The sequence below is a fragment of the Notothenia rossii genome, assembly GCF_949606895.1.
Source record: "Notothenia rossii genome assembly, chromosome: 7".
NCBI lineage: Eukaryota > Metazoa > Chordata > Actinopteri > Perciformes > Nototheniidae > Notothenia > Notothenia rossii.
In genome coordinates this window covers 47588642-47604985 of record NC_136905.1, presented here as the reverse complement: position 1 = coordinate 47604985, position 16344 = coordinate 47588642, and the positions used below count along the sequence as shown (strand labels likewise).

General features: G+C 42.3%; 2 protein-coding genes across 3 annotated transcripts in view; one reads left to right on the top strand and one right to left on the bottom strand.

Moving 5' to 3' along the window:
* nrxn3a (neurexin 3a) overlaps nt 1-16344 on the bottom strand; it is a 277628-nt gene that overhangs the window by 37391 nt on the left and 223893 nt on the right. The window contains 2 exon segments of the mRNA XM_079692792.1: nt 961-1132; nt 2745-2926. Coding sequence (XP_079548918.1) covers nt 961-1132; nt 2745-2926 — 354 coding nt within the window.
* LOC307045909 (uncharacterized protein) overlaps nt 1-16344 on the top strand; it is a 600354-nt gene that overhangs the window by 535067 nt on the left and 48943 nt on the right. The gene's annotated exons all lie outside the window — the stretch shown is intronic.

The following is a 16344-nucleotide window of genomic DNA, read 5'->3' as shown; positions in this document are numbered from 1 at the left end:
CAATTTTCTGTCCGTGCCAGTTGTTATTCCATTAAAATGATAGGAGAGCTGTGCTACAGACTGAATGATGTAGTTCCTGCTGGAGAGCCACATAGGTTCACAGAGTTCACAAATGACATAACAACACTTCAAATGTGAGGAATGACTCCATATGTTAGCCACTGCATAGCTCAAAAAAAAAAAAAAAGAGTACAAAAGCAGAGAAGAGTGTGTGTGTGTGTGTGTGTGTGTGTGTGTGTGTGTGTGTGTGTGTGTGTGTGTGTGTGTGTGTGTGTGTGTGTGTGTGTGTGTGTGTGTGTGTGTGTGTGTGTGTGTGTGTGTGTGTGTGTGTGACAGCTTTTTGTTGCCGTGTTACTCTCTCAATCAGTCAAGTACAAGTTCAAAAGTATAAGCATCAAAATAAACTTAAAGTACCAAAAGTAAAAGTACATATTTGGAATATTTCAGAATAATATATGATATGTGTTGATTATAATTATTGATGTATTAATGTGTATCAAAGGTAAAGGTGCAGCTAGTTTTAAAATCAATGTTGTGGAGTAAAAGTAAAAAGTAGTATTAAATGGAAATATTCAAGTAAAGTACCAGTATCTCAAAATTGTACAGTATTAGAGTAAATCTACTTAGTTACCTCGTAGCCTGCTCTCAATATAGCACTGACAGACACTGTAAAACTCAAAGTGTGTATACTTCTTTTCAGGACTGTTTAAGCACTCAAGGGGAAACCATTTCAAGAGTTAAACAGACCATTTAATACTAATAATGCCCTTCGGTTAGAAGCATATGCTCTCACCTGTTTTATAATGATGCTATCCTATTGCCTTATTATATCTTGTTGAAGTTAATTGTTTTACTTTAACAGTTGGTTTCATTTTAATTGATCATTGTAATTGCTAACTTATATGATTGCCAACATATTTTATTCAACATAAAGATGAGATTGATAATGTATTGTTTTACCTGTTGGGAAGTGTTCGTTGATTGACCAATTATCCACCTGCAGTGTAGCATTCCCACCGTTCCTGGTGAAGCGAACAACGTGATACTTCCCATCATTCACTGGGGTACTGCTCTCCTGCACACTGATATCCACTGTGCCAATGTTGAAAGTCACTCCAATTTTGCCTTGTTGCTGAAATGAGGATTTAAAAAGTGCTTTATGGTTATTTTTGTTTACCTGGAGGTAATATCTGTTATGTTTATCTTGATGGTAAACGTGGAAGTAATACACATGAGTTGGTTCTTTAGTTGAAACTGTGTGTCAAAACAGTCTGATTAGCTGATACAGTCATCAAGATACATTATTTCCAAAAAAGGGGGGTGTCAGTTTGGTAAAATACTTCTACGAAGGCTGGTCTCATGAATTCTCACTTTTGTCTCCATCTCCTGGCTCCTCAACAACTTGCAGGTGAGCAATAAATGATCAAATACAATAATGGGATGTCCCAAAACTTAAACGCGGAGGAAACGCTAGAGGAAACCGTTATCAAGGATGCCGAGCAAGACACAGGTAACCACAAGGAATGGAAAAAACCTTTACATACCGTCTGCAAACTAGGGGTCGACCCTCGCAGTTTTTCAGGTTGATATGTGAAGCTCATTAGCTAGGCAACATGTATCTAGCAAATGTTTAGCAAAATATTAGAAGTGAGGCTACTAGACTAACGTTAGGTCTACTGCAATAGCCTCACTTTTAATATTTTGCAAAACGTTAGCCAGCACTAGTGTTTTGCAGTTGCTAGCACCTTATTGGGATTGTATGCTAGATAGACAGGTATTGTTTTGATATAATAAATTAAGCATTATTGTTAGTTCAGCATGTCAGCCTGCAGCCCCACTTTTAACTCTCTGTCTCTCTCTAACTCATTGCAGATGGCTGCACTAAAGAAAAGGGCACTGAGAGTAAACCAGTTGTAAGATGTTTAAAAGTTCATTAAACATAATATATGCTTAAATGCATTTCAAAAGAAGTTACATTTTGACACCAAGATTTTCAGATTTTACTGCAAATGTATATCGGTTAGACAGCTATCATACTGAATAAATATTTACTGTGAATGTATGCAAAAATGTATGGCATATGGTTGTCCAACAGAAGTTAAATTCATTTCTCACTTATTCTGACAATGTACTTAACCCCAAATAAAATAACCCAATAAAAAGAGTTGTTAAATAATAGTGAAGTCACGTTGTAATAACAATAACTCATCTCTCTTGAGTTTTATTTTTCAACCTTGCCAAAAGCCACTGTGTCAAGTGTCCTTCTTGGGTTGCCGTCCGGAGTTCTCCAATATGGCGGACCATCTCGCACATGCACAGTACAGATCGGGCAGGGGTACGGATCGGGTAGTGACAGCCGCCATTTTATTATCCTCGCTTTAGCATTATTAGCATTAGCATTATCCCAGCGCACAAACGCAGAGAGAATAACTTATGGCAACACAAAAGAAAACATGGGAGTATACGCCGTGAAGTTGTTTGCGGCCTGCCAGTAAACCCAAAGCAGAAGAAGAAGCAGTGATGTCAGTGGCTTAATTTGCCTAATCCTCTCTCAGGGACTTATTCCGGTGTGAACGCGATCTGTACTTAGTTCATGAGAACTAAAAGAGTTCTCATGAACCAAGTGCTGATGAACCTTTGTAGGAAAAGTACTGTGGTGTGAAAGCGCCTTGCGCTATTGACAAAAAAAAGAAACGCTGACACATCAATGATACAAAAAAAAAAGAGTATGTGTGAGTACTTACTATATGCAGCATGAGATAGTCCCCCAGACCAGATGCACTGTCAATCCTGACCAGAATGCCATCTTTCAGGGAGGTGCTGAAGCCTACGGTCAGCCTATCAGTCCTGGTGCTGGGTCTCTCATTGGCTGGCCACTTGAATGTAATGAGGCCTCCTCCTTTGCCAAAGATGTACGTCGTCCCAGCTGAAAAGAGCAGGAGGAGGAAATATGAAAAATGATCTCAACTCCAAACTAATGTCATGAACAGTGATCAACATCTGGGGCTGTTTGGGCTGTTTTTGCTAGGGATTAAAATGTGTTCCTTTGGACTACAAGCTAAGAACATTTGTATCTGTAAAACTGACAACTGAAAATACCTTTTCTCATGTCCTTAAGAGGAGAGCTAGTTAGCTGTGTGTTTTGATATGCCCTCACTACTAGTTCACCAATGCAGAAAGCTCAGGCTTTTGCACCTTCCCTTCAATTAAATCCTAACCTGTTCCAAGGAACAGCTCGTCAAATTGGTATTTTGTTGCAGGAGCCTGGCACCCCAACTCTTGCCAAGCCACTTTTGGCTGTACACATTATGGCTTTTATGGAAAGATCGTGGCCCTTATGACCTGCTGAAAAACTTTTTTTTTCATGTCCTTAAAACAATATTCCAATGACAAGTGCGTTTAAAAGCATTAAGCATCAGTTTTTTCAAATGGAACCACACAACAAAAATAGAAAGGAAGAAACAATATAATTCAAGAGAGATTTAAATATTTGCAAACAAAAAGAACATTATAATACTAGTATTGTGTCATCGCATAGCTCAGTGGTTTGGGCTGGCGTGACCTGGAGCTCATTGCACTGGGTTGGTCACAGGTTTGAACCTAGCCTTTACACATTTTATCCCCTATAATCCCCTTTCAAATAAATCTCTCTGAAAATGGCTACATTTGCCCAAAAAGTATCTAAAAGAAAGTAAAATAAATAATACTCAAGTATGGAGCTGAGAGAAGAGTTTATCATTTGTAATGTCAGTAGAGATTATTACTAGGGGTGTAACGGTTCACAAACATTTCGGTTCGGTACGTTCCTCGGTTTTTAGGTCACAGTTCGGTACGTTTTCGGCACAGCAGAAAAAATTATCACAAAACATAAAATATTTTATTTTTATTTTTTATTATTATTAAACTGGGAATAATGTATTCACTCAAATAAATACAAAATATAATAAAATAAACATTAAGGTGCAGCATTTTTGATTAATTGAAATAATCTGTATTTGAACTTTACTGTACTAGTACTCACAAAACATAAACTATTATTTTTTTTTAAATTATTATTATTAAACTGTGAATATTCACTCAAATACAAAATATAATAAAATAAACATTAAGGTGCAGCATTTCGATGAACTGAAATAATCTGTATTTGACCTGTACTGTACTAGTATCTAAGCAGCCAGTTTGACATAATGACTTGCTTGTCATTGTATTTATGTTTTTTTAAAGAAAAATGAACTTGTCCACATTGCTTGCCGAAAGGGCAGATCTGCTGGCACTAACAACAACTGATTTTGGATATTTGTACTTTGATAACCATTAATCTGCCCTTCAATGTTGACCATTTTCTGGATCTTCTTGGGATTCTTCAAGTCCCGCCAAATTATGTGTGACGTCATTGCGGGCACAGCGCTCCAGCTGCACCGTTCAGGATCCCAGCATCTGCATGTAAACGCACGATGGCGCACACAGCAGCAAGCAATGACAGCGATGACATGTTCATTTTGAACGTGTCTGAGAGCTCATATGAGGCTGAAGGATCGGTTTATGTTGTATCTGTTAGAAGTTTAGGAATTAGGTGCGTCAATATGGGCGATCATACGGGGCGAGTGGGGGATGTGCTAGTGACTTATCCGACCGGCCCACTTCGGTACCGGCCCATCGGTATTCGTCCCGATGGCCAGTCCGCCACTGCACCCAGCCCAGCCCACGTAAACTGTCAACGAGGGGAGCCTCGCTGCGGGGAAACGGTGGACCTAGTGTCCCGATCGGAGTTGGAATAATAATAATAATAATAATAATAATAATAATCCGTGCGTTTTTTCCATTCATTTCCCCAACATTGTGGTAAAAAAACCACACGTTTAATCCATGTTGGTGTACTATAACTACAAAAAGCATCTGTTTGTTTTCTCATCAGGAAATGCAGACCGGCTCAAACAAACAATTTTTAAATCATCATCCTCACGATCATTTAATGTGTTCGCCGAATTGACATGAAAGCACTAATAAATGTAGTTTCATCCACTTGAGTTTACAACTACAAAAATAATAGATTTGTTTTTATATCACATCCGACGGGAGGAAATTCAGCAGCTCTCACTACCGATTTGTAATCCTAATTTAATCATCATCTTCACCACGATCATTTATGTTTATGTTCGCCGAATTGACATGAAAGCACTGACAAATATGAATATACTGTAGTCAACTTCATTAAAACGTTATTAACGTGCCTAAACTCAATAATTCACAATTTCTATGCATGACAACACACTTTGTCCGTGTTTGGCTCTCGCCGCACAGTGCAGTGTTCCCGCATTGACGTCACTTCCGGCTTCCCCCAAAACTTCAAAATTTGTCGAAGGAATTTCCCCACGATGTTCAAAATTACCGGTATTTATCGGAATGGTATCGCACCTTCTTTTTTAAACTGATGGTTCGAGATGACGAGTAGCCCAATATTTCATTGCACAACAGTTGTTGGGAGGCTGTCACAGGCTCTTTAAATGCTAGCGGGAGTTGGGTTTGCACTTCAATCTTTTTTCTTTCGGTACCGGTGATATTCACGTTCGGGTGATGCCTTTTCAAATGAGTGTGCAAGTTTGATGTATTGGCAGCCGGGTAACCAATTTTAGTTGAACAATTCCGACAAACAGCTTTGGTTCGGTCCACCTGTCATTGTCCGTCATCCTTGTACGTAACTGCGAAACCAAAATGTTCCCAAACCGGAGACTTCAATGAAGCTGGAGGATTTTCGCGCTCAACTTTATCTGCGTTCGCCATTTAGAAAGTTCCTCAAATTACTGACTACATTTGAAAGCATCCCTGTGACCAGCTCTCATAGTATGCCTCTCGTCCAATGAAATGACTTGACGCGTTGAACCCAATGTGAGCAAATTACTCAGAATGCTGCGACGCAGCACCTGAGATTACGTCCAAGAAGTTGTTCAAGTTCTCTATTTTTTACGTTTAACGTTATATACAGAATAATTTCGGTACGGGTACGTATACCGTTACACCCCTAATTATTACGATTTACTAATGCATGCCATGATACCCATAGTCCTTACTGAACTGTGATCAAAAATAATATACATAACCATCTGTAATTGCCTAGACAAATACATTATTATTAATAATAATAGATAAGCTATAAGACCACTAATGAAGCCAAATGTGCAGCAAGGAGTACAAGCAGGGGCGCCGCCAGGGATTTTGGGCCCCATGAAAATATATCACATTGGGCACCACCACCAGGCACAGGCCATGCAAACCAAGCACAATTGCTGTAACCACACCTCCAGAACCCAACCGACTAATTTATGCTTTAAATAACTCTACCTGCACAGGCTTGCATCTATCTTGTAGTCCAATGCTGTTACGGTTCGTGAAGGAAGCAGGACCCAAATACAGATTTAAACTGAAAATTCCTTTATTTCAAGGCTATGATATCCACAACGACAAAACAGAACACTCACCACAGAACTAGCAATGGTACAAGACGAATCGACAAAGACAGACAGAAAACCCAGAACTTAAATACACGAAAGACTAATCACACAACAAGACACAGGTGAGGAGGGAGGAGGAAACACAGGAGTCACAGGTGAACATAATCAGACAATCAGGGAGGGAAAGCAGACAGACAGCAACAGGCAAGACAGGAGGTGACACTTTACAAAATAAAACAGGAAACAAAAGACAGAAAAAGACAAGACAAAACACAACACCGACAGATTGTGACAGAACCCCCCCCTCAAGGGACGCATCCCAGACGTCCCAAAAAAAGTCCAGCAGGGTGGGTGGAGGGGGACAAAAAACTAAGGCCACCAGGGTGGGTGGAGGGGGTCAGGAGGACGGGACTGAGGTGACCGCCCAGGGGCACAGCAGAGGACCAGGAAGGGATCTCGGGCGGACGGCCCGGGGGCAAGGCAGAAGCCGAGAAGGGGAACTCGGGCGGACGGCCCGGGGGCAAGGCAAAGACTATGGATGGGGTCTTGGGCGGACAGTCCGGGGGCAAGGAAGAGTTCAAAAAGGGGAATTCGGGCGGACGGCCCGGGGGCAAGGCAGAGTTCGAGGAGGGACGAAGACCACAGCTCTCAGAGGACAGGGCAGGAGCCGGTGTTGACCGGACAGGAGCCAGAGCCGGTGGGACAGGCGTCGGCAAGATCCCCCACGGAAGAGGACAAGGAGTTGGCAGGAGCCCCGGCAAGACAGGTGATGTCGAGGCGTCTAACGAAACAGGACATGGGGTTGGCAGGACTCTCGGCAGAAGAGTAGTCGGCGGGGCCCCCAACGGCACAGGACACAGGGTTGGCAGGACCCCCGGCAGAAGAGTAGTCGGCGGGGACTCCAGTGGCACAGGACATAGAGTTGGCAGGACCCCCGGCAGGAGAGTAGTCGGCGGGGCCTCCAACGGCACAGGACACAGAGCTGGCAGGACCCCCGGCAGGAGAGCAGTCGGCGGGACCTTCAGTGGCACAGGACATAGGGCTGGCAGAACCCCCGGCAGAAGAGTAGTCGGCGGGGCCTCCAGTGGCACAGGACATAGAGTTGGCAGGACCCCCGGCAGGAGAGTAGTCGGCGGAACCTCCAGTGGCACAGGACATAGGGTTGGCAGGACCCCCGGCAGAAGAGTAGTCGGCGGGGCCTCCAACGGGACAAGACATGGAGTTGGCAGGACCCCCGGCAAAAGAGTAGTCTGCAGGACCTCCAACGGGACAAGACATGGAGTTGGCAGGACCCCCGGCAGAAGAGTAGTCTGCGGGACCTCCAACGGGACAAGACATGGAGTTGGCAGGACACCCGGCAGAAGAGTAGTCTGCAGGACCTCCAACGGCACAGGACATAGGGTTGGTAGGACCCCCAGCGGAACCTCCACAGGACAAGAGACTTGAGTGGAGACTCGAGAGGAAACTCGAAAGTTGACTTGAGAGATGACTTGAGAGGGATCCCGAGCGGTGACCTGAGAGGAAACTCGAACGGAGACTTGAGAAGGGACTCGAGAGGAGACTCGAGAGAGGGCTTGAGAGGGAACTCGAGAGGGGACTTGAGAGGAGACTTTAGAGGAGACTTGAAAGGGGACTCAAGAGGATACTTGAGAGGAGACTTTAGAGGGGACTCGAGAAGAGACTCGAGAGGGGACCTGAGAGGGAACTCGAGAGGGAACTCGAGAGGAGACTTGAGAGGGGACTCGAGAGAAGACTCGAGAGGGAACTCGAGAGGAGACTCGTGAGGGGACTCGTGAGGATACTTGAGAGGGGACTCAAGAGGATACTTGAGAGGTGACTCGAGAGCATACTTGAGAGGTGACTCGAGAGGGGACTCGAGCAGGGGCTTGAGAGGAGACTTGAAAAGGGACTCGAGATGAGACTTTAGAGGGGACTTGAGAGGGAACTCGGGTAGGAACTTGAGAGGAGACTGGAGAGGGAACTTGAGCAGGGACTTGAGTGGAGACTTGAGAGGGAACTCGAGAGGAGCCTTGAGGGGTGACTTGAGAGGAGACTCGAGAGGTGACTCGAGAGGGAACTCGAGAGGTGACTTGAGAGGGGACTTGAGAGGGGACTTGAGAGGGGACTTGAGAGGGGACTCGAGAGGAGCCTTGAGGGGTGACTTGAGACGTTTGGTTTGCCAACAGAACCCGAGGGGCTGGAGTCGGCTGGAGAGCCAACAGGAGACGAGGTGCTGGAGTCGGTCGGTACGCCGACAGGACTCGGGGAGCTGGCGTCGGCTGAACAGCCAACTGGAGACGAGGTGCTGGAGTCGGCCGGTACGTCGACAGGACTTGGGGCGCTGGCGTTGGCCGGTACGCCGGCAGGACTCGGGGGAGCTGGCGTTGGCCCGTAAGCCAGTCCTGGAGCCGAAACTGGAGTCGGGACCATGGGTACTGGGGCCAGTCCCGAAGCCAGAAGCATGGCTGTAAGGTCCGGTTCTGGAGCCGGAAACATGGTTGTAAGGTCCGGTTCTGGAGCCGGAAACATGGCTGTAAGGTCCGGAGATGAAGCAGGGACCATGGCTGCTAGGGCTGGCACTGGAGCCGGAAACATGGCTGTATGGTCCGGTTCTGGAGGCGGAAACATGGCTGTAAGGTCCGGTTCTGGAGCCGGAAACATCACTGCTGGGGCCGGCACTGGAGCCGGAAACATGGCTTTATGTTCCGGTTCTGGAGCCGGAATCATGGCTGTAAGGTCCGGTTCTGGAGCAGGGGCCATGACTGCTGGGGCCGGCACTGGAGCCGGAATCATGGCTGCTAGGACCGGTACCTAAGTATGAGCTGGCTTCCTGACCTTGCATCTTTTAGAGATCTTTTGGAGACTCCGTGGACCTCCAAACGCCAGGCCGGATCCCAGGAACGGGTCAGAGAATGGAGACTGGCCCTCAGGGCTACGAGAAAAAACTCTTAGAAACTCAGTCAATGAGCTTCTCAACCCTGGCATGTTGTCCATCTCCATTTGTGCCTTTTTGAGGACAGCTTCTTTGTCCCTTTTCGCCGAGGTTCTACTCCACTCGGCATAATGACACCGCAGAGTGTACTCTAGGGAGAGCAAGTCCAAATCAAAATAAAATTCTGCTGGGTCCATTTTGGTCGGTTCGTTCTGTTACGGTTCGTGAAGGAAGCAGGACCCAAATGCAGATTTAAACTGAAAATTCCTTTATTTCAAGGCTATGATATCCACAACGACAAAAAAGAACACTCACCTCAGAACTAGTCATGGTACAAGACGAACCGACAAAGACAGACAGAAAACCCAGAACTTAAATATACAAAAGACTAATCACACAACAAGACACAGGAGAGGAGGGAGGAGGAAACACAGGGGCCACAGGTGAACATAATCAGACAATCAGGGAGGGAAAGCAGACAGACAGCAACAGGCAAGACAGGAGGTGACACTTTACAAAATAAAACAGGAAACAAAAGACAGAAAAAGACAAGACAGAACACAACACCGACAGATCGTGACAAATACTAAGCGATCAATATTTACTGACACTGAGCTGTGAACATACAACACTGTGCAGACTGCAAATTCTACTGCAACATTCTGCTGCAGTAGAATTCCCTATTTGATATAACACTAACATTCCTGACAATAGATTTCAATAGTCATCTTTTATGGTGTACATGCCTTTTTAATAACATTTTTGAATGGAAAATTCAGAAATCAAAATAAATATAACTCAAATATACATGACCACTTAAATTAAAATAAAGTGAACATTAACACCAATATTACCATTTATAAAAATGCTATCACAAAAAAAAAAACATGAGCAGCAGATTTTCTAATTAAATATACATACCAACTACAAAATAAGCGGGTATTAAAGTGTAAATGGACAACAAAACGGAAATGGAAATGAAAAGGCCTGATGGTGGTGTTAAATCAGAGCAAAACTGGGTGACATACTGTCACTCTCTCTTGTCTTTCTCTCCTTTCTTCTCTTTTTTGAAAGCCTGACTTTGTTAGTCGTTGAGAGATCGTACACACGTAAGTACTCCCATCCCTGCCTCACATGCTCTCACTCTGCTAGAAAGAGCGGTGCCGCACGGCGTTTGGAGACAGGACCAAACGATTACATGTAAATAGAGGGGGGTATACAGAGGCTTTGGATAATTAACTTTTCGAACTAAAAAGTGAAATGAATCGTATGTTTAGTGAGTATATTATCAATATAATGTTATATTAATGTTAATTATTGATGATTGATGAAAGGTTACTTAAACATTTTTTCTTAATGTTCTACAATTTTTGGGGCCCCTGTCAGTCACGGGCCCTTAGAATCGTCCTAACTTTTCACCCCCTTACGGCACCCCTGAGTACAAGACTTCAATTTTTAACCTACTATTCATCTTCCAAAATGACTCATGTTTTATGACTCTTAATCTTAAACCCAACGGACCCGTATCCGGGCCCGAAATCGGGTAATTTGCAGGAAACAACGTCTAAGGAACCTTAATATTTAATAAACTATGAATATTTTGTATCCATATCACGGAAAAAAACTAATTTAACTGATCTTTTTTATTTAAAAAAAACACACAATGCTAACATTGACCCTCTGAATTAGCCCTGAGCGAAAAATGCTAACCTATTACTGCACCGATAATCACTCCTAGTGTTAGAAATTAAAATCAATGTTTTGATGGTATAATGTAGCTTAGACATACCGTCAGTTTAAATGCTGTTTTATACTGAAAAAAAACTGAAATTCTCGTGCACAACCAGTTGTTAAGCTTTTATTCTGAAAATCCTTCATTTCCGGTTAGCATTTAGCATGTGGCTAATATACTATTTCCTAAAGAGGTACATTTAGTAGCGAAAGGACATGGAGTGATGCACACCAAAACCTACTGATTTAACACTACAACTATAGATGTCGAGATACTACCATGCTGAATATTAAATGAAGGTACAGTTTATTTGAATACATTATTGTTTACAGACGTGGGTAGCATGTGACAACATCCGGAACTCCACCGGAAACCAAAATGCCGTGAAGTATTTCCAGTATTTTTAAAGTATGAATTACAGCGTTTAGAATGTGTTAAATGAAAAGTGATGAAAGAGGATATGAGGAGAAAAGGCATGTGGAAGTAAGCAATTAATGTAAAATGTCGGAATCCTCCGTATAATGCAATATCGGACTCAGAAGAACGAGGGGGGAGTCCCCTACGTCACTACAGCTTCCAGAGAGGAGGAGCGAACAGCCAGCAAGCGGGAAGTACGAAGACTTGTGTGCTCTCTTCTTCACGGCCGCCATTGCGAGAGGGAGCTGCAGCTTTACTCTCCTCACCTGAACAACATTCTGCTTGTAACACTACCGCGCCTTTTTTTATTAAAGTATCCCATTTGAATCTTCTCAGAGACTCCATTTAGTCTCATTTTTAAAGCTTCTCTCCTGGACGCGAGAATAACGAACATAGTTAACAATTTGTGACCCAGCCGACGTGATCTCGTTCCACCGGGAGAGCAGTTGCAGTTTTCAAAGGAGCTTGAACGATGCTGGCAGACATACACTCGGGCCCATATAGAAAGGTAAAGAAGTACCTGTTTATTCAAAATCTTCAATAGATTACATAGTGAACAATAGGAGTGTGTGTCTGTCTGGTAAGTTGGACTCCTGAGAAAGACTGCCTAAATTAAAGTTAAAACAAGCCTAAATTGATAAACATTGGTATTCTCGGTGGCGTGGCTTTGTCACAGGCAGGGGAGTTCATTTTCTTTTTTCTTACATTTAACCCTGCATGCTTTTCGTTTGTCTGTTATTACATATCGGCTAGAGGCCAATCACTTCAATAGGTGTCTCTTGTTACGTTTTAAGTTAACGTGAATGGTTTTAGGCCATTAAGCAGTTGGGACTGCTTGAGGCAAAGACACAGCCACAGTTGGAAGCTGAGGTTATTGGAGTGAGTGTTTGTGTTAACAACAGTGTGAGGCTGTTTTAAAAAAGTCCTTTTTCGAGGAAAAGGCCTGAGGAGTTTGAAGCTTTCAGTGGTTACTTTTTTCTGTTTTCAACAAGACATTGCGTGTGGATTACGACGAGAAAAAGCGACATTCGTGCGTCAGATAGACAATATTCTTCTGATTGTGTTTGGATAGCGTCCCATTTTGTCCCATAATAGCGTGTTCAAACAGAAGAGATAACCATACTGGCTCTTAAAGTCAAAACATTTACGTACATGGGTTGAGGGCTATGACGTAAGGGTATGAGGCCCATTTATCATTGTAAACTAAATATAAATGTTATTTTAAAACTACAGTGTTGTTGTGTGTTGAATTTTCTAGACTAAAGATCACCCCACCATTATTTCAACTCCGCTGTGAGAGCCACGAGGTGTGTTTTGAAATCCCTTTGTTCTTCAGGTTAAAGGTTGGAAAATCAGTTGCCATCTTGTCTTGCCCTCATGTTCACAATGAACCACACGGCAGTCGCCATTTCGTGAAATGCTAATGGTAAGTACTCAGTTAGTTTTATCAAAACCCAATCTGATTTTGGAATTTTGCTTGCTAGTGTGTATTGGCAGTTTTTGGAAATATTCCTGTTTGCAAATGTGTTTTGGCGGTTATGTGCTATGTTGTTTTACCATAGTGTAATTTTCTTCCCATTTTTAAGAAGGAAAATAAACTTTTTCTTGTTGAATTGAGGTCAGTTTTGCAACCGTTGTCCCTAGTGGATTGAACTGTAAATTACAACAGCGCACTCTGCTGGTAGTACATAATTATTACACAGATAGAGGAAACACTTCTTAGGAAAAATTCAATAGCATTTTGAAGTTTAATTTTAAGTGTTATAAATAAACACATGCTTGATCGCCAAGATAGAATTGCAAGTGGTTTCTAATTATAAGATAAGAAACTTTAAATAATACTCTTTCAAATAAGACTATAGAATATTCAAAAAGCTAACACAAGTTATGACATTTACATAATTCCATACACTTCGGTATGTACTGCACACAGTAGATTTTCACCAGATTTCTAATTTTCAAAGTCAAAACCATACACTGTACAATTTGTATTTTTAACATTTCATATTATAAAATTTGCATAATTTTTATATTTTAATTTACTTTATTAATATTTTACAAAAAACTTTAAAAAATAAAATAAAATCTATAACTTAAAAAAAAATAAAATAAAAAAAAAAAAAACCTTGAGCAACTAAAAAAAGAAAAAACCCAGATTTAAAGTTAAGTTCGGATAACATAGGATATTATTTATCAGGAACGAAGATGCTAGTCGGAGGATTAGTACTTCGATCTTTGATAACTTAATAACTTCATTCGAATCGGAAGAGAGAAAGAAACTAAGTTGAGACCACACGCAGAGCCAGGCTCAACTGCAGATATCAAGGAAAGGGTAAAAATCAGATCAGATGCTTTGACCTTTCCAAGTAAAAGACAGATGAGATGGAACCAAATAGAGAAACTGTTGGAACAGTGGCAAACAAGAGGACTGATTCCAGCAGATGATCAACCTGGACCAACAAAAGCCCATAGAAGAACAGTACTCGACTATGAGCACGAACAATGCCTATAACAGCTAACTATATGGAGGGAAGCTGAAGAAAGATTTATAAGAGTTACAAGTCTGATACTCCACCTGGAATATGCCAGCCTATTGGCAGACAGCATAAATGTGGTCCAAGTAGCAGACCTGGCAGTGAGGGAAGACATAGCAGAACAAAATAAAGAGGCTCCAGTTATCAAAACTCCGAAGCTGTATCTAAGCTTGGCCGAAGTCCCTCCTCCCTCCCCGAATCTTGGTTTTATAGGAGAAGTCTTGCAGTTGAATGGAGTCTCCACGGACAAACATCTCAAAGAATTGGAGTATGAAGTAAGAATGCTAACCAGTATATCAAAACACCTGATGGAAGAGAACATACGATGAGAAGAAATCACAGAAGAAAGACAACGACAAAGAGAAACACAAAAGACAGAAATGGTAGCATGACAACTGAGACTTTTGAAGATACAAATAGCTGAGAAAGATACCGAAGCTAATAACAACAAGAAAGCGGCAAGGCAAATGGCAGCTACATCAAAGATAGCCAAAGAACCAGAGAAGGCAGGGCAGACACCTCAAACAGTTCAACCTCGAGTAGTGTCAGAGATTCAGACGCAGAACCGACAAAAAGGAGGAAGAGGTTTCCGGTTTGAGAGATGTTACCATTACAGCCAAATGGGACATTGGTCCAGAGAGTGTCCGCAGAACAATGCACCAAACAAAGGCCCTCCATGCATTTACCCCAGGGGAGGTTTCCATGATGAAGACAGAAGCAGGGGGTCCCAGGGATGTCAAAGACGAACAGGTGTGCCAAACATGAACCAAATGCCACTGACAGCCTGGTAGTAACCAGAACAATGAGGAAGCTCAGAGGGCCAGACCGCCAGGTGATGCATCTTCAGCCCAAGGGTATTTTGAAATCCAGCTACATAGAGCCACATATGTCACCACAGGAGGGAGAGGTTGAATGTTATTTAAAAGATAGAGAGTAGAATATTGCATTTACACATAAAGTATCCACAGAGTAGTAGAAGATTAAGACATAGTAGAACATTTAGCAGACAATTTTTTTAATTATGAGAAGGAAAATACATTACGAGTGATGTTGTTCCCCCACACAGAAAACTATTGTGTCCACACAGCTAGTGAGGTCAAGACGATGGGCTTCCACCCAAAATATGCAAGGGGTGGCGATATACCTGACGTGAAGCTGTCCAGACCTGAAAACAGAAACTCGATTCTGCTGTGGTGAAGTCTGGCTACAAAGGGAGGTGTCCGATAGGGTCGCTTGTCTCAAACCAGTGAAGAAGTTAACAAGAACTCAGCAGAACTAGAGAGTGACTGTTAGCGGGAGAACTGTGACGCAGCGACAGAAACTGGCCCAACATTTTCCAGCCAGTACATAGATAGACCCCGTCAGAAGACCGGGGCTGTGTTTAAAGGGAAACTTCATTTATTGTTAGTAGAAGTGTAGTTTTTCATCAAACAATTATGTGATTTATGGAGTCAGATTACATATTTCTCATCAACACAATTTTATAATCAGTCTGATTAGTATCTGGTTTAAGGCATGAGCCGCAGATTAAATAACATAACACTGATTGAGAGCTTGGAGGAAAAGTTGTAGGGTTTTTACAACAGTTTCAGGAATCAGTCTTTATTTATTTATTCTTGAGTAACTGAACTGATTTATAATGTAGTGCGTAAGGCAATATCTCATTTTGAGTGAGGGGCACCAGCCCTTCATGCAGGTCACCCTCTGTGAGAATAGTTCATATTTTCCCTCCAGTTTGGAAAAATATTATTTTATCATATGTTAGTTCAGCAGTATCAACTATCCTCTGATCCTATAATTATTGAGACGCATTAGCGAAACCAGGGGTATTGTTTTTCGCAGCAACGATGATGCATAATACCATGACAAAAGACATTATTGAAACAAGTAAACTATTTTCTTTGCTAATGGCAGATTTTTTTGTGAATATAGATGTTTACCATCAGAAAGCCATACATCATACGATATTTTTGTACGCCTTGTGGGTACACGGAGAAGTTATATTTATTTAATGCAACGTTGTGGGTTTTTCATGTCCTGTTCATAATAGGGTAATCATTGCAATATTAATTGAGCATTTTATGCTCAAAGGAGGGAGTGTCATGATTATACAGATATGTTGATTCGGTGACGTTGTAGTTAATAAATAATAAAATGTAGTTAACAATAGGTCTCATAACAACAAGAGGTATGCCAAAGCTTGGCCCTTCTCCAAGGAGGGATTGTTCCAGTTTTAGATATTAGAGAAATAGAAGTGTATGAATATTTCAGAACTCTGAG